This window comes from Felis catus, chromosome X (genome assembly GCF_018350175.1).
Source record: "Felis catus isolate Fca126 chromosome X, F.catus_Fca126_mat1.0, whole genome shotgun sequence".
NCBI lineage: Eukaryota > Metazoa > Chordata > Mammalia > Carnivora > Felidae > Felis > Felis catus.
The window spans coordinates 16175905-16193986 of record NC_058386.1 but is presented as its reverse complement, the minus strand read 5'-3'; the positions used below and the strand labels follow the sequence as shown (position 1 = coordinate 16193986).

Sequence of the window (18082 nt, the reverse complement as noted above, 5' to 3'; positions counted from 1 at the left end):
AGAAAAGGTAGAAGTTCAGACTGTTTCCACAAGGATCTGAGAAATGAGGGTAAAAGGTTGGAGTGGCAGCTGAGGCCAGGACCAGCTGACCAGTCAGCCTTGTGTGGGCCTTACTCTCATGAATTCTGGCAGTCCAGGAGGGGCGCAAGTGGTCAGGGAGGCCACCCAGGCTTGGAACTGGGCAGCAGAGTGGCTTCCATGCCAGCCCCACAATGTTCAGAAGGAGGTCAGAGGCCTGGGACACTGAGAGAGAAGAGGGAACGGATGCAGGTGACCACACAGCACTCCTCGGGGCAGGTCAGGAGAGAAGGTGCTGAAGGACAGGTTGAGGGCAGATCAAAGAAGGGGAAGTTCAGATGTGGAAGATGAAGTTTTTTGTTTTTGTTTTTTATAATTTAACTTTATTTTTTATTTTTTAAAATTTACATCCAAATTAGTTTATAGTGAAGCAATGATTTCAGGAGTAGATTCATTAATGCCCCTTACCCATTTAGCCCTTTCCCCCTCCCACAACCCCTCCAGCAACCCTCAGTTTGTTCTCCATATTTATGAGTCTCTTTTGTCCCCCTCCCTGTTTTTGTATTATTTTTGTTTCACTTCCCTTATGTTCATCTGTTTTGTCTCTTAAAAATCCTCATATGAGTGAAGTCATATGATTTTTGTCTTTCTCTGACTAATTTCACTTAGCATAATACCCTTCAGTTCCATCCACGTAGTTGCAAATGGCAAGATTTCCTTCTTTTTGATCGCCGAGTAATTCTCTGTTGTATATATATACCACATCTTCTTTATCCATTCATCCATCGATGGACATTTGGGCTCTTTCCATACTTAGGCTATTGTGGATAGTGCTGCTATAAACATGGGGGTGCATGTGTCCCTTCGAAACAGCACACCTGTATCCCTTGGATAAATGCCTCGTAGTGCCATTGCTGGGTCATAGGGTAGTTCTATTTTTAGTTTTTTGAGGAACCTCCACACTGTTTTCCCGAGTGGCTGCACCAGCTTGCATTCCCACCAACAGTGCAAAAGAGATCCTCTTTCTCCGCATCCTCGCCAACATCTGTTGTTGCCTGAGTTGTTCATGTTAGCCATTCTGACAGGTGTAAGGTGGTATCTCATTGTGTTTTTTTTTTGTTTTGTTTTGTTTTGTTTTAATTTTTTTTAATGTTTATTTTTGAGACAGAGAGAGAGACACAGCATGAACGGGGGAGGGGCAGAGAGAGAGGGAAACACAGAATCGGAAGCAGGCTCCAGGCTCTGAGCCATCAGCCCAGAGCGCGATGCGGGGCTCGAACTCGTGGACCGCGAGATCGTGACCTGAGCCGAAGTCGGACGCTTAACCGACTGAGCCACCCAGGCGCCCCTCTCATTGTGGTTTTGATTTGTATTTCCCTGATGATGAGTAATGTTGAGCATTTTTTCATGTGTCAGTTGGCCGTCTGGATATCTTCTTTGGAGAAGTGTCTATTCAAGTCTTTTGCCCATTTCTTCACTGGATTATTTGTTTTTTGGGTGTTGAGTTTGATAAGTTCTTTGTAGATTTTGGATACTAACCCTTTATCTGATATGTCATTTGCAAACATCTTCTCCCATTCTGTCGGTTGCCTTTTAGTTTTGCTGATGGTTTCCTTCGCTGTGCAGAAGCTTTTTATTTTGATGAGGTCCCAGTAGTTCATTTTTGCTTTTGTTTCTCTTGCCTCCAGAGACATGTTGAGTAAGAAATTGCTGCGGGCAAGATCAAAGAGGTTTTTGCCTGCTTTCTCCTCGAGGATTTTGATGGCTTCCTGTCTTACATTGAGGTCTTTCATCCATTTCGAGTTTATTTTTGTGTATGGTGTAAGAAAGTGGCCCAGGTTCATTCTTCTGCATGTCGCTGTCCAGTTTTCCCAGCACCACTTGCTGAAGAGACTGTCTTTATTCCATTGGCTAGTCTTTCCTGCTTTGTCAAAGATTAGTTGCCCATACGTTTGTGGGTCCATTTCTGGGTTCTCTATTCTGTTCCATTGATCTGAGTGTCTGTTCTTGTGCCAATACCATACTGTCTTGATGATTACAGCTTTCTAGTATAGCTTGAAGTCTGGGATTGTGATGCCTCCTGCTTTGGTTTTCTTTTCCGAGATTGCTTTGGCTATTCGGGGTCTTTTCTGGTTCCATACAAATTTTAGGATTATTTGCTCTAGCTCTGTGAAGAATGCTGGTGTTACTTTGATAGGGATTGCGCTGAATATGTAGATTACTTTGGGGAGTATTGACGTTTTAACAATATTTGTTCTTCCTATCCAGGAGCATGGAATCTTTTTCCATTTCTTTGTGTCTTCTTCAGTTTCTTTCATAAGCTTTCTATAGTTTTCAGTGTATAGATTTTTCACCTCTTTGGTTAGATTTATTCCTAAGTATTCTATGGGTTTTGGTGCAACTGTAAATGGGATAGATACCTTGATTTCTCTGTCACTTCATTGTTGGTGTATAGGAATGCAACCGATTTCTGTGCATTGAGTTTATATCCTGCAACTTTGCTGAATTCATGAATCAGTTCTAGCAGTTTTTTGGTGGAATATTTTATGTTTTCCATACAGAGTATCATGTCATCTGTGAAGAGTGAAAGTTTGACCTCCTCTTGGCCGATTTGGATGCCTTTTATTTCTTTGTGTTGTCTGGTTGCAGAGGCTAAGACTTCCAATACTATGTTGAATAACAGTGGCGAGAGTGGACATCCCTGTCTTGTTCCTGACCTTAGAGGGAAAGCTCTGTTTTTCCCCATTGAAGATGATATTAGCGTTGGGTCATTCATATATGGCTTTTATGATCTCGAGGTATGATCCTTCTATCCCTACTTTCTTGAGGGTTTTTATCAAGAAAGGATACTGTATTTTGTCAAATAAATGCTTTCTCTGCATCTATTGAGAGGATCATATGGTTCTTGTCCTTTCTTTTACTGATGTGATGAGTCACGTTAATTGTTTTGCGGATATTGAACCCGCCCTGCATCCCAGGTATAAATCCCACTTGGTCGTGGTGGATGATTTTTTTAATGTATTGTTGGATCCAGTTGGCTAATATCTTGTTGAGGATTTTTGCATCCACGTTCATCAGGGAAATTGGTCTATAGTTCTCCTTTTTAGTGTGGTCTCTATCTGGTTTTGGAATCAAGGTAATGCTGACTTCATAGAAAGAATTTGGAAGTTTTCCTTCCATTTCTATTTTTTGGAATACCTTCAAGAGAATAGGTGTTAACTCTTAAATGTTTGGTAGAATTCCCCTGGAAAGCCATCTGGTCCTGGACTCTTGTTTTTGGCAGATTTTTCATTACTAATTTGATTTCCTCACTGGTTATGGGTCTGTTTAAATTTTCTATTTCTTCCTGTTTTAGTTTTGGTAGTGTATATGTTTCTAGGAATTGTCCATTTCTTCCAGATTGCCCGTTTTATTGGCATATAATTGCTCATAATATTCTCTTATTATTATTGTTTTTATTTCTGTTGTGTTGGTTGTGATTTCTCTTTCATTCTTGATTTTACTTATTTGGGTCCTTTCCTTTTTTTCCTTGACCAAACTGGCTAGTGGTTTATCAATTTTGTTAATTTTTTCAAAGAACCAGCTTCTGGTTTCATTGATCTGTTCTACTGTTTTTTTTTTTCTTTTGGTTTCGATAGCATTAATTTCTGCTCTAATCTTTATTATTTCCTGTCTCTTCTGCTGGTTTTGGGTTTTATTTGCTGTTCTTTTTCCAGCTCCTTAAGGCATAAGGTTAGGTTGTGTATCTGAGCTCTTTCTTCTTCTTTAGGAAGGCCTGTTTTTTGTTTTTTGTTTTTTTAATGAAAACTTGTAAGCACACAGGAGAGAATAGCAAAACCCCCATCCTTGCCCACAGATTGAGTAAGTAGTTCAAGGCTGAGCATGTGTCAGAGATGTGCAAGACCCTCACCAGCGGCCAGTGACAGGGATAAAGGATGCATCTGCTAAATGTTGAATGATGACCATGATGCATAGGTTTTTGGTACTTTCTCCCTGGCAAGGAAGGGGGATGGGTTTGGAGTAGGTGACAGGAATAAAAACAGAGGGGTGACAGAACTGCATGCAGTTCTGGAGTTGTGAACTCCAGAAGGAACTTGGTAATGATGGCAAGGGCAAGGGGGTGGGGCAGTCTGCAGCAGCATGACTGTGGAGAAATGACCAAATCCATGTTGTCTGTTTTTTTAAGCAGATAAAGAATACTCATCCTTGGAGAGGATATTGAGGGACTCGGTTTCACGCGGGAAGCTAGGTTTGACCTACTTTGGGGAAAGCAGAGTTTGGTTAATGGAGGGTATTCTGTCTGTAACAGGAGGGACAAGGTAGAGCTAATGGGCCTGTGGGGAGGAGGAATGTGTGTTGTGCACAATGATAGAGATTATGGAGACTTTGGAGCCCAAGGGGATGTGTTACTTACTATTTGTGTATGCATTGGGCACCTCTGAAGTCCTCATGGTAAAACAGAAGAAACAGAACGCTTTTCAGATCCTGAAGCTAAAGATGAAGTAGCTTGTGCATTAATTCATAAACACTGTATCCTTTATGTATTAGTTCCTTGGGGACAATTAAAACCATCTCATCAGTTGAGGGTTAGGAACTAAAATAGTGTCCTGTTTAATCTTAGGATAAACTTTGTTATTGACATTTTGATAATCCTGTGTTAGACATACTTAGTCTTCCATTGAGGAATCTAAGAACTGGAGTTTCTTTCTGATTAGGCCCCATAATGCTCTTGTCCAGAGTTCCCTAGAATATTTGTTAATAATTTCCGTTGTTCCAGCAGTGCTTTTAGGCATCACAGTCTTGGCAAATATAGAATATGTTACATACTATTATAGTCCTGGGCTAATGTCTCTACGTATCTCTTTACCTTTTAAAATATTTCTTTGGCGGGGGTGGGGTGGGGCGCCTGGGTGGCTCAGTCATTTAAGCATCCGACTCTTGATTTCAGCTCAGGTCATGATCTCACAGTTTGTGAGTTTGAGCCCTACATCAGACTCTGTGCTTACAGTGAAGAGCCTTCTTTGGATCCTCTGTCTCCCTCTCTCTGCCCCTCCCCAACTCGTGCTCACTCTCTCTCTCAAAAATAAATAAACATTAAAAAAATGTAAATATTTCTTTGGTGACATATAGGCTAATTGCCTCCACAGTTCCTGCAGGATATCCTTTTTAAGTCCTGACTTTTTATAAAAATGTAACAACACCCCAGTAAGTTAGTGACCCCTGCTTTTGTATAAAGGTGATGTCTGAAAAGCATAGATTTATAGATATGCTTACAAGGGTGTGCATTTGAGAATCTTCTTAGGGCCAGGTATTGTGCCAAGTGCTTCCCTTACATTATATCATTTAGTTCTCACAATGATGTCATGGACCCAGTAGTATAGCTATTCCTGTTTTATTATTTTTTTAATGGGCATCAGAAATGTTGAGTGACTTTCCAAGGAAGGGGCACACAGTGAGTGGTACAATCAGGTAGTCATGATCTTGCCCATATGTCACATTGTCATTCAGTAACGCACTGCAATATGAGTATGATTACTCACATTTTTTCATAGATGAGGAAAGCGACACACTTGTGACTAGGAAGAATGTTAGAAATGTAAAAACAACTGCTTAGACTTCATAGGGTTTTCCCTCACTGCTTGGAGCTCTTTAGCATTATATCATCAACTGTTCGTCTGTGGATGAAAAATGTCTAAATGTCATTTAATTTTCATATAGCAAAGAATAAAAGCTAAAAGATTTTTAAATATTGGTAATACAAATGAGAAATAGATGTTTGAATTTCTATATTAAATATAAGAGTTCTGTTGAATACTTTCTTCTACTTGCCGCTTCAGAACTAACACAGCAGTTAGAACCCAAAGTAAACTTATTGAGCACATAGTCACTGCTCTTTAAGTTGCCAACTGGCACAGTTGTAGCCATTGAGACATTTCTAGTTTTTTTTTCAGCTTCAGTTAGGTTTAAATATTTATTTCACTTAGTTTTTCAAAGAATTGTCATTAAGTAAGAATGGTGGGACTGTGGTCATTCGTAGATTAACTAGGGAGCATTTATGTCTTCATTATGGTGTGTTCTCAAATAAGTACATCATTACTCTTTGTGTAACAGAATTTAAAGTCAACCCTGGTTAATTTTTTTTATAAGGTATAGACTGAAGTTGCTTTCCGGGAAGGATGAGTCAATTTCTCGAGTGGATGCTAATACAAGTTCACACGTCTGTGTGCCGTGTGTTATGCTCTCCTGTTGGCACACAGTTCTTTGGCAGTTTGCCTTTTGAGCATGTCATCATCTTCTAACAACAGTTATGTTCTCAAAAGGCTGGAGAGAGAGGAATTGAAAAGAAAGGCAGAGGAGGAAAGGCTTCGCCTAGAAGAGGAAGCCCGTAAGCAGGAGGAGGAAAAGAAACGGCAGGAAGAGGAAGAAAAAAGAAAGGCAGAAGTGGAGGCTAAGAGGAAGGCCAAGGAGGAGCTGTTGTTAAAAGAAGAGCAAGAAAAGGAAAAACAAGAAAAAGAAAAGCAAGAAAAAGCCATGATTGAAAAGCAGGTATAGTATAAGTCTTCATATGAACTCTCCTCAAGAGCTTTAGTTAATATTAGGTAAAATTAGTTAAATTTGAATGATTCATAATGTTTGCTTGAAGTTTTCTCTTAAACTAACTGGGCCGGTTATTAAATATGAGTTACTTTGGGCAATAAAAGTGAAGTTTGTAATGTTTGCTGTATGTCAGTTCACATTCCCCAGAAGGAAGATCCTGGGATGAGAATTTGGGTGCCAGGAGTTTATTTGGGAGAAGATCCCAGCAAGCTGGTAGGAGAGTGAGAGGAAAGCCAGTATAAGTGCACTGATGAGTGGCTTACTGTGGACCACTGGGAGCTAATGCCTTTGGGACTCTCTCAGACTGTGGAATATGCCTTAGAATTGTCTCTCTGAGGGGTGAGGAAACTGGATTGTTTATCTGCCAACTTCTATCTCTCATGGTTGAAGGTCACTCCTTGGGTAATTAACTTTCTGAAACACCTAGCCATGTGCACATGGCCAGAGACTACCCTCAGACACAGAAAAACCTTGGCAGGCAGTATGGAAACTGTCTGCAGGTAATTTGCATGGTGAACCCAGAGTATATGAGTGAGGCCCAGCCGTGTCTACTACATCATAGAGCAGGCTGTGTAAATCCACACTGAATATTGGAACAACATCTACTTTGAGGTAGCTGATAAGGTAGAAGAACACATGCATATCCCAGGGAATCCCACTACAGTGTTTTCTCAGCTTAGTAAAGTTTATGCCTTGGTTTACCTATTTCTATCAGAAGGAAGCAGCAGAAGCAAAGGCCCAGGAGGCAGCTAAACAGATGCGTCTAGAAAGAGAACAGATCATGCTGCAGATTGAGCAGGAGCGCCTGGAGAGGAAGAAGGTAAGGGCTCAGGATCAGGAGGAGTTAGGGTGAGGCAGGAACAGGAAATCAATCCAGTTCTGTTCTGCAGTTGTTGGGTAGAGTGATCTTAGAATTGTCTAATTAGGTCAAGTTTGTTGATAGTGCTGTTCACATCTTCTGTATCTTTGTTGGTTTTCTGTCATCTTGTTCTCTTAGTAACTGAGAGAAGAGTGTTAAAAGTTCTCTCTGTGATTATGGATTTATCCATTTCTCCTTCCAGTTCTATCAACTTTTGTTTTAAACATTTTGAAGCTCTACTGTTAGGTGAATACATATTTCAGATTATTAAATTCTCCTGTTAAATTGACCCTTTTATCATTAATGTATCTCTATCTCCATTAATAATTGTATTAAAGTCCACTTTGTCAGACTTTTTTTTTCCACTTTGTCAGCCTTTTTATGTTCACTGTCTGCATCGTAAGTATTTTTCCATCCTTTTACTTTGAACCTATGTGTTTCCTTACAAGTATGTCTCTTGTAAACAGCATAAAGTTGGGACTTGTTATTTGAATCCAGTTTGATGGTATTTGGCTTTTCATTGGGGTGCTTTTGTCCATTTACATTTAATGTAATTAGGGATAAAGTTGGGTTTAAGGAGGCTGATTATAAATAAAGCTCCATTCCCGTGGTGTCCTAGATCCAGCCTAAGCTTTGTACTGAATTAGGTCTGGGAGCTAGGAGACCAATCTCTGGCATCCCCTCATGACCTGCACCTCACCCTCACTTTCTCTAGGGTGATCCTCTAGAATGGCAGGTAGTGATTTGTTGTTTTTAGGTAACCTAAGGAGAGGAAGGAAAAAGGTGGGATATAAACTGAATGTCGATTCCAAATACTAGTTCACTTTTCAAGCATTTGACCTTGTCCATAGGGCAGAGGTGTGTATCTGCAAAACCAATAGAAACCTTTCTGTACTCATTATCCTCTCCTGACGTTTCTCTCTTACGAGTTTTCTGAGATATGTAAAATCGCATTTAGACCCAGCTGCTTTTATGTTTATTTGGTATTATAGTCCTCTTACCTGGTCCTTTTTGGTTTCCAGAGAATAGATGAAATCATGAAGAGAACAAGGAAGAGTGATGTGTCTCCAGAAGTGAAGGTAGGTGTTCACAGAGTGCCATTTTGATAGTTTATGGACTGAGGAGAAAAGAATGGCACAGTATGTTCAGTGGAATTGTAGGTCTTGGAGAGGAACAGCCAGAAAAAAATGAACTCTTCCTGCTTTGTTCCTGGCTAGATTAAGGAGGCTACAGGTACTTGGATGGAAAGAGGAGTCTAAGAGAGGAGTTTCAGAGACAGGGTGGTAGTAAAAAATTTGAGAAGTTGGGTTGTGGATGCAGAGAGAGGCACAGTAGTCCATGAATAAAAAAGAAAATGGTGACATATTGATAAGGGAAATACAGTTAACTTGTAATAAGCCCAGAAGATTCAAAGAATTAGCATGGAATAGGCAGATGGTTCAGCACAGTTCTGAATATCCTTTGATGCTTTTCAAAAGTGCTTGTCTTTGTATGTAAAGTCATCCTTCCCTCTGATTTTAGAAAGAAGACCCAAAAGTAGAGCTTCACTTGCCTGTGTATGTGGAAAATAAGACAAAACCAGTTGTCCCGAACAAAATAGGTGAGTGTGAGGGCTGGTTCTTGGGGTCTTCCTTTCAGTAGGTGAGGGCTCAAAGCACTTCCTGCGGGGATGAGCACCCGTGGGTCTTAAGAGCATCATTCCTGTAAGGGTACTGTGTAGTTTTCCTCCTGGGGGAGTCTCCATCTCCAGTACAGGTCTGTCAGGTCCATTCAGAAAGTTCTGGGGTCCTCGGTAACTTTAATAGTCCCAGCACAGGAAGCTGGCCACCTGCAGTCCCATGCTAGTTTCCAGGGAGGTCAACAGCTGATCAGGTTCTATTCAGAACCGATTCTGCTATTCTACAGTGGTTTCTCCTGTCTTCCAGGCAGGAGAGCTGGATAGTCCAGCTCTTCTCTCTCATGTATACTTAAAACTCATTAGATGTGAGGGGCACCTGAGTGGCTCAGTTGTTTGACTGTCCCAACTCTTGATTCAGGCTCAAGTCATGATCCCAGGGTCATGGGATCAAGCCCCACATCAGATTCTTCACTGAGTGTGGAGCCTGCTTGGGATTCTCATTCATGCTCTCTCTCTTTCTGCGCTCTTCCTCTCTCTCTCTCTCTCTCTCTCTCTCTCTCTCTCTCTCTCTCTCTCAAAGAAAACCCCTCCTTAGATGTGAATATATCAATGCAGCCAAAGTCAGAGAAGCATGTCCATCTCAGAGGTACTCTACATTTCTCCTTTGCCTTGGGTCCCAAGAAAATGCTACACAGAGCCTGGGGACCTGCACAGTATATGACACCAAGCCTCCTGGGTGGGTCATGAGCCCTGCACAGACACTGATGATGTCATTTGTCTTCTTTTCTCTCTGAAGCTGATGACATCGGGTTCTTTTTGCAAAAGGATGTTGGACTGTTGGTAAAGCAGAGGATTAAATTAATTGTCTCAATATATATTTCCCCTGCTATTTCATTGTTCTGGTATTTTATGATTAACAGAATGACTTTTTGTTCTCAATCAGAAATAAATGGGTTGAACACTTGCCAGGAAGTTAATGGTGTGGGGCGTACTGCCCCAGAAACTTTTCCTCGAGACGTTTTCTCTAATGGGCTTAAACCAGTTGGGGGACTTGTTCATCTAGACACCCTTGATGGGAAATCAAACAGCCTGGATGACTCAACTGAAGAAGTTCAGTCTATGGATGTGAGGTAAGCTGGTTTATTTTGCATGTGAGCCTCATCTCTTCCGCAAACACCTCCACTGCCTCTTTGTTGATTTTTTCATCTTTTACATACCTAAATCAACTAAAGGAGGTTTGATTGCCATTCACAAAAGCTATCAGTGGTATATTAGTGTGTTGGGTCAGGTTCTTTAGAAGTAGAGCCTGAGACAGGTATTCTAAGGCATGGGATTTATCGGGAAAGAGTTCTCACAAGCAAGTGGAAGGTGGGAAGGAGTATGAAGCAGGGGAAGTCACTAAGCAAGGATTCTGTTTTAGCTGGTCCTATGGGAGCTCTGAAGGATGAATTTCCACTAGAGGGTGGTCTGATTAAGGGAGGCAGCCTTCATGCCACTCTACCCATCAGCCATTGAGTGTGGTCACCCAAGGTAGGGATGCAGTTATAACTTCTGTGGGCATAGGACTCCTGTCAGCCAAAGGCAGTTGTCCAGAGAAAGGGTGGCAGCTATGAGCTATTAGCAGCCAGCTCTCTGTGCAGCTGGGAGACGGATGCGCCTACACATCAATGGGGTCTGAGTGGGGCACCAACAGGACTCACTGTGTCCAGTGTCTTATGTTTAAGTAGTCTTGTCATTGGAGACTTGATAAAAGATCTAATCTGATTCCAGATACTAAAATCTTAAACAATTCACCTGACAAATTAATCTCAGACAAAAGGCAAATTCAGTTAGCATGTGGTTGAGACAGAGACACTGAAACAGAGAGCCTTGGACAGGGCAATTGGAGTGGGGGCAGCTATCTGAGCCAGGAGGCAGTGACAATGTTTTACAAAAGTTCTGCCAGAGCTCCAGGTGGCCAGAGGTTAACCTTTTCTCCTTGGCTGTGAATTCTCAGCTTTCTCTTTGGGGGTGGGGTCTGGGGAGGAGGGTCTTTCCTAGGGCACAGTGATTGTAAATGTCCTAGCTTGTGCACCCTGGCCTCAAGCCAGATATGTACAAACCCAGGGTCCAGCACCCCATCACCAGTAGAGCAAATTCTATGGAGACAACCCTTGCCTCCATTGCTGTCCGTCTTCTTAGGCCCTAGGGTGAAACAGCAGAGGCATCTTAAACATTAACACAGCATCTCTCCCCCTCCCCGTGTTGAACCTACCTCTACTTATTCCTTATGTCTCTGGGTATGGGGAAGATGATAAGACACAGCATCAGCCAGGGTTCAAGAAAGTGAAGGGGCTCAGTGTGTACTCCGAGTTCTCCTGTGGCCACCTCTGCATTTAAAGAAAGGTGACTCTTGGAGGTTGCACCCAAGCTTGTAGCATTTTCTCCTCCTCACGATCTGACCAGCTGTTGAAGGCCAGGGAATGGAGATGAGGCAAGGTGGAGATAGGGTGGGTGCTTCTGCTAATGGGGCAGTTTGTCCAGGCTCCAGCCACCACAAGTGGTGTTAGGTCTTCTACTGCCTCATAACTAGGTTGAGTGTGAGGGAAATGGATTTTCTCAGTTTCTTCAGTTCAGCTGGTTTTTGTAGATTCTTCTCTCAGATCTTATCAAGGAAGAAAAGAACAGACAAACTTGGCAGCAACCTTACTCTGGCTATTAAGAAAGACTCCCAGTGTCAGGACCTCACATCCCAGCCCACCTCATCTGAGCTAGGCCTGTGGTTGACACAGCTATGAAACTCCTTCTTCCATCTCTAGGTTGAAGAGAGAGAGAGAGCCACACCCACTGGGCAGGAGCTAGATAAGTCAGGGTAGAGTGGGGCCTCACTTTAGAGAGGGAGCATGGGAGAGATTTGCTCTGCAGGTGACTGGGTGCATGGTGGGGTCCTTCTTAACAATGGCCCCCACCTAAACTGAACATTTACTGCAGGCTGCACAGACTTCCTCAGTATGATCACGTCATGCTCACAGGAACCCCGATAGGGAGAAATGATTGTTCATCTCGTTGTACAGCAGTGGAAACTGCGGCTGGCAGGGAGGAAAAACAGCTTGTTCAAGGTAGCACTGCTAAAGAGAAACAGCACCAGGAACCCTGGTGCTGATTAGGTCCCTTCCTCAGCTCTGTTTTAACTTCTAACATTTGCTTTCTGTTTGGGTTTCCCATTTTGAAGGTTTTGGAAGTGGTTGGCTTCTCTGCAGTAGAGTGCTGGTACCTGTGGTTTTTATTTTCTTTCTTCCTGTGGGCAGTGTGAGCTTGGCCTTCACAGCCCTGCCCAGTCCACTTCCCTTGTTTTTCCTTGGGAGGGGGGCTACTATCTCTCAATGTCTCAGATTTGAAATAACTTGTGTTTTTTATAGTGTGTTTCACACCAGCTTTGTCTCTAAATCCATCTCCTCTCGAAAAGTAGTGTAACAGAATATTGTAAATGGAATTAATTTTCATATTTTTCTCTGCCTCCCTCCTTCACTGTCCTCCCTTCCCCCCATCCCAGTCCTGTTTCAAAGGAAGAGCTTATCTCCATCCCAGAATTTTCACCAGTAAGTGAAATGATTCCTGGGGTGTCTCTGGACCAAAATGGAACTGGTAATGCCCGAGCACTTCAAGATCTCCTAGATTTCACTGGCCCGCCCATGTACCCCAAGCGATCCAGTGAAAATCTCAGCCTGGATGACTGTAATAAAAACTTGATTGAAGGATTTAACAGTCCTGGCCAAGAAAATACTCTGAACACCTTCTGTTGACAAATACATCTCTTTAATGAAAGGTACAGTCCGGTCCTTTGATTATAGTCTAAATTTATACCTCTCCAAGTGGGGTTTGTAAAGATGGGATAAACATCACTCAGTGTCCTGAATGGTCAGTTTTATTTGAAAAATACAAATGTGAATATGAATACAGGTATCACTCATTTTTCAAAACTTAACATTATGCCAAATGTAGTTTATGAAAGACCTGCATTACTACCTGTTTGCATTAACTGAAAGTAGTGCAAAGAGATTTTTCACTTTTACAAAAAAAAGGCAAAATGCAAAAACAGCCTTCAGTGTTTGTCTTGGAGTGAGCTGTTCGAGAGGCAGCATGCACCCTGCACGGGGACAGTGGCTCCGTCAAACTCCTTCCTGAGAGTTGCACTCAGCATTCAGCCGCCATAGCTTTGCACTGTGTCTGCGAGCATCTGTGCTTTCTCTCATATTATTTTGCACATCCATTAGCAAGATATATCCTAAGGTAAAAGAAAAGCCTAAGAGGTTATTTTGGGGGTCTGGGAACACTCAAAAATTTTTCCATATGAGTTAGTAGTAATTAATTGCTTCTTCACCTTGCAGCATTTCTGCTTACAAAAGGTTTCATAGGAACATTCTTTCAGATGGGAGGAAACCTGTATATGGTATATATACTGCAGTGCACACAATAATTGAGATGGATTTCAAGTGAATCCTTCGTATGAGAGCCTTCAGTGCCACACCCCTCCATGCCCACCCTGCTGTTGGGGGTGTGTGGATGGGTGTGTGGTGTGTGTGTTGAGAAGCACTGCTACAAGCTTGACCAACCATCTATCTGGAGTAGCACCATTTTTAGAGGCAAAGAGAATACCGTAGTAGTGGTACAAGGTGGTATTAATAAAGTGAATTTCTCCCCTAGTTTTACTCAATGACATTCCACATTCTATCTGCAGTCATTCATATATAATGATGAGCATTGGGTCAAATGATTTGCTGTTCTCTTGACCCATTCTGGAATCTTTGCAAGCAAACATCTATTCTTGGATCACACTGAGGGAGTGGGTAGATGGAGAGCTGAAGTTTGTGTCCTGAAGGTTTTGTTCCCCACCTTTGGCCTTTTTTCTTGTCGAAGTGGGTTATAAACACTCTGCGTTTGTGTAATTTAGTTATACACACCTTACATACTTCAGTTTGGGGCTTGTTTTTTAATTAACGAAAACATAATTAGAATCTATCATCAAATCCTTTCGTAAGTTAATTCCAGTTGTCCTCCCACTTTAGACTTTGAAAACATTTTTATATTCTCAGCATTCTCTCACTTCGTTTCTTATGAGGCTCCACTCCTATAACACAGCTTCGATGCCTGATATGATTTAGTCCAATCTTTCTCTTTCTCAAATGAGGAAACACAGGCTGACTGGCTGACCCAGTCAGAAGAGCACACGACTGTTGATCGTGGGGTTGTGAGTTCAAGCCTCACGTTGTGCATAGAGCCTATTTTAAAAAAGTAAAGTCTATTTTGGGGCACCTGGGTGGCTCAGTTGGAGGAGCATGTGACTCTCGATCTCGGGGTCATGAGTTCAAGCCCCACAGTGGGTGCAGAGATTACTTAAATAAATAAAATCAAATGAGGAAACAGGTTGGGGAGGGCACATGGCCAAAGGTCACTGTATTTTGCATACATCTTCCTGTGCTCAGCTATCAGCTGTAGATAGTGCATCTTAAGAGTTCACTTCTCTCGGTTCTTGGGAAAGCACTTGTGGCCCTTTGACACGTAAAAGGGAATGTATGACAGGTAACATCTAGAATAAACTGTGTCAGTATTATGCTAAGTGAAATAACTCAGTCGGAAAAAGACAAATACCATATGATGTCACTCACATGTGAAATTTAAGAAACAAAACAAATGAGCAAGGAGGAGAAAAAGGGACAAACCAAGAAACAGACTCTGAACTATAGGGAATAAACTGATGGTTACCAGAGGGGAAAGCAGGGGTCGGTGGAGATGGGGGAAATAGGGTATGGGGATTATGGAGTGCACCGGTTCTGATGGGCACCGAGTGATGTATGGAAGTATTGAGTCACTATATTGTACACCTGAAACTAATATAACACTGTATGTTAACTGAATTAAAAACTTAAAATCAAGATAGGATACAAGTGAACATAAATAAGCATGTGTTTTGTTGTTTGTTTTGACTGCATTTGGCTTCTTAAAATAAGTTCTGCACTGAAATCTTAAAATGTGTTGGTTTTTGTTGTCACAGTGGCTAGGGGCAGCAATACCATTTGGAAAGCAGAGCTTGGGACATTAAGTATCCTGCAGAAAATTTGGCCACCTAATAGAATAGTCCCACCCAAAATGCTGAAGCTCTTCCATTGAAAGATACTGCTATATAATTATCAAGAAGGTAGAAAGTTCCAGACAGAGTGATCATTTTAGTGAGAAAGAATAGGTACAATGTGGTCTCTTCATTCATCTCATCTGGTTTTGTTTTTGGATTGACACAGGTGGTGTTTGGAGAGCCCATGAAGCTGCTGGTAGTCAAATCCAAGCTGCTGGTCCTCTGAAGAAGCTTCTGTTGTCCTAAATCACTGGATTCCAAATTATTAGATGAAAATGTAACTGTATCCCTAGTTAGTATGTCAAACACTGGCCACTCTTGGTAGAAACCACTCTTGGTCGAAACCTTGAAACATTGGCCTTGTTGGGCTTTAGCAAAGTTTCATGTTACAGTTCTATTTATGAGCTTCAGCTGCTGATAAAGTGCTTCCTATACTACTTTATTATCATAGTGATCCTCTGAATAACCCAGGTGATTCTGTGTTGGAAATTCACCTTATAACCATTCTTATTCCCAAAGTTGGAGTACATAAACATTTAGATGTCTTTTCCTGTAAATATTCTAGACATTGACTCAAACTCTACTTACACTTACACTGAACTTGGGCTGCTTATCTCCCTGTCTGTGTTTAGAAGAAATTCCAGAGGGTTTTCCCCCTTTCTGTGGTTTATTTGTTGGAAGTTACTATCAAGCTGTTTCTTATTATTAAGCTTAGCCACCTGCAAAATGCGTTGCCCCATATTACTCCTTGGGGGGCTGACAGAATAATATTGTCTGGTTGATTAAGAAAACTATTAAGCAATGTGGAATGATTTCTGTTCACGTATGCATTTTATTGTAGACTTGGGCACCTGAATCTAGCAAGGATCTTGTCATTGTTACCCCTTAAAATATCCAAGCCATCGAGTAGCTTTTGGACTGAAGGAAGCTTGAATGATTTGTGGGGCTCATGCACAGGTGGTTGGTTTTCATGTTGTTGCTATCGTTTTTCTCTTGGACCTTGGGGCCCTTGTTTGTTTGCTCCTGTGTTTGCTCAACTCTAATGAAATCAGGCTCAAATGAAAATGATAGTTCTCTGGAACAAGGGGGCCCTGAACTGGACCCAACATGTCATTTTAACAGACCAACATAAAAATATCTGAACAAGGGACAATGACACTAGAATGTATACTTCATGTGTTTTATGCCATATAATGTGTTTTCTTAATTTTGTTTCTTGTGGTGAAATGTGACTTTCAGATTAAAATGACCTCCTTTGAAACTGTTTTTTGTTTGAAAACTTCTTTGAAACTCTTGTACAGTAAAGAGTTTGGAAAAGATCCATAATTCTGACTGAGGTTTGCAACCAGGAGATAAAAAGAAGTCTCAATAATAATCTTGTTCATGTGCTTTTAAAACCAGCTACAGTTTAAGACTTTATCAGTTATGGAAACTGTGTATGTTTGTGTATGTGTATATATTAAATAAAATACATGCCTCCAATAATGCAGTGCCATTGATCTTGAATATCAGGGGAAATTCCTTTTATGACAAGCACACAGAAAATGATAGCATGGTCTGACTTTCAAAAGATGCCTCACCATCTTTCTTAGTTTTATTTTGCTAAATGTTTGTTTTGTTGTGATCTGTTGTGCCTCATAGCACCATTGTGACCATGGTGATGCCTCATGTGCATGATGTGTTCATTGTGTTTAATGTGAAATACATTTTCATTGAAGAATCTGATGGCTTGCTAGTGTTTTGTTTGTTTCTGTAGGCTCAATGAAGAAATGTGCTGAAACCAAATCAGATTTTCTGAAACCTATGTGGAGAAAACCCAAAAATCCTGCGTAGGTGTCCTTTCCCTGTCAAACTCATTAAAATTTCTCTGTTGTCAGTTCCAAGCACAGCCAGCTGTAGAAATAAGCTTAAGTGATGAGCTGTCCCTAGGAAATGATGAACTTCGAAGTACAGTAAAGTTGATGTACTTTCATACCACTGATATGAGGGAATTCTAGCTAGCTAAGATGCGGCTAACTTAGTGTAACCTATGAAAACATTCCACATAGCAATATGGCATTTAAACAGAATTATATTGGGTATGGTGACCTTTATTTTCCAGTAAGCTAAAACCAGACCAGCCTTTTTTTTTTTTTTTTTTTTTTTTTAATCTAATTCACGGCTTTTATACAGGCTGAGAGACAACACCAGCCAAGACCAGGAGCCAGAAAGGCATATTGGAATGGGAATGTTGGAACCCTCAGGGTAACTTTCTGGGCTGCCGTCTCTGAAGCCAGGGATCCAGTCAACACAGCCCTCCTCAGCTCTGCTGACAAAGCCTCTGTTAAGTGCACAGGAGTATCTGTCCTAACTCTTTCTGTATGCTGGCCTATGACAGTGGCATTACAAGTAGCTTCTGTCTTCCTGAGCTCTGGCCACAGGATCAGAGTGGTTGCCAGGCACTCCTAAGAGCAATTTTTTGTGAACATTCTCAATTTTTCTTCATATGTACAGGTTTTCTGTTAATCACATGCTTTGTAAACTAAATTTGGAAAGCCAGTGTAAGGAACTGTTTTGTTTCTAAACATGCATTGAGGCTCCGTTACTTTGGAGCACAACAGAGTGACCTCCATCTCCACTCTTGAGTATTGTTCAAGAAAGACAATTATGTAAGAAAAGAGGAGCCTTACAGATAGTCTTTGGGCGGGGAGGGGGGCGGCGAAAAGAAACAAGTGAAAAACTCATTCTTAGAATATTTTCACAGGTGAGCCAACTACTAAAGAAAAATCAGTAGTTTTCTTACACATTAACAATAAACAGGAAGTTGACCCCCACAAACCCCAGAAAGTTTGTAGAAATAAGCTAAATCTAAAACTTGATCAGGGACATTACATGTAAATGG

General features: G+C 41.4%; 1 protein-coding gene across 14 annotated transcripts in view; it reads left to right on the top strand.

The window, feature by feature from the left end:
• Positions 1-16921, top strand: part of MAP7D2 (MAP7 domain containing 2) — a 106380-nt gene extending 89459 nt beyond the window's left edge. For 13 of the 14 annotated variants that reach the window (XM_011291628.3, XM_019823641.3, XM_019823639.3 and 10 more), the window contains 7 exons: positions 6339-6564; positions 7331-7435; positions 8497-8553; positions 8996-9074; positions 10036-10222; positions 12625-12897; positions 15368-16921. In XM_011291628.3, the coding sequence (XP_011289930.1) occupies positions 6339-6564; positions 7331-7435; positions 8497-8553; positions 8996-9074; positions 10036-10222; positions 12625-12874 (904 nt within the window). In that variant the 3' untranslated portion in view covers positions 12875-12897; positions 15368-16921. The remainder of the gene's footprint in view (positions 1-6338; positions 6565-7330; positions 7436-8496; positions 8554-8995; positions 9075-10035; positions 10223-12624; positions 12898-15367) is intronic. The other variant, XM_045050698.1, reaches the window with a different exon arrangement.
• The last annotated feature ends 1161 nt before the right edge of the window (positions 16922-18082 follow it).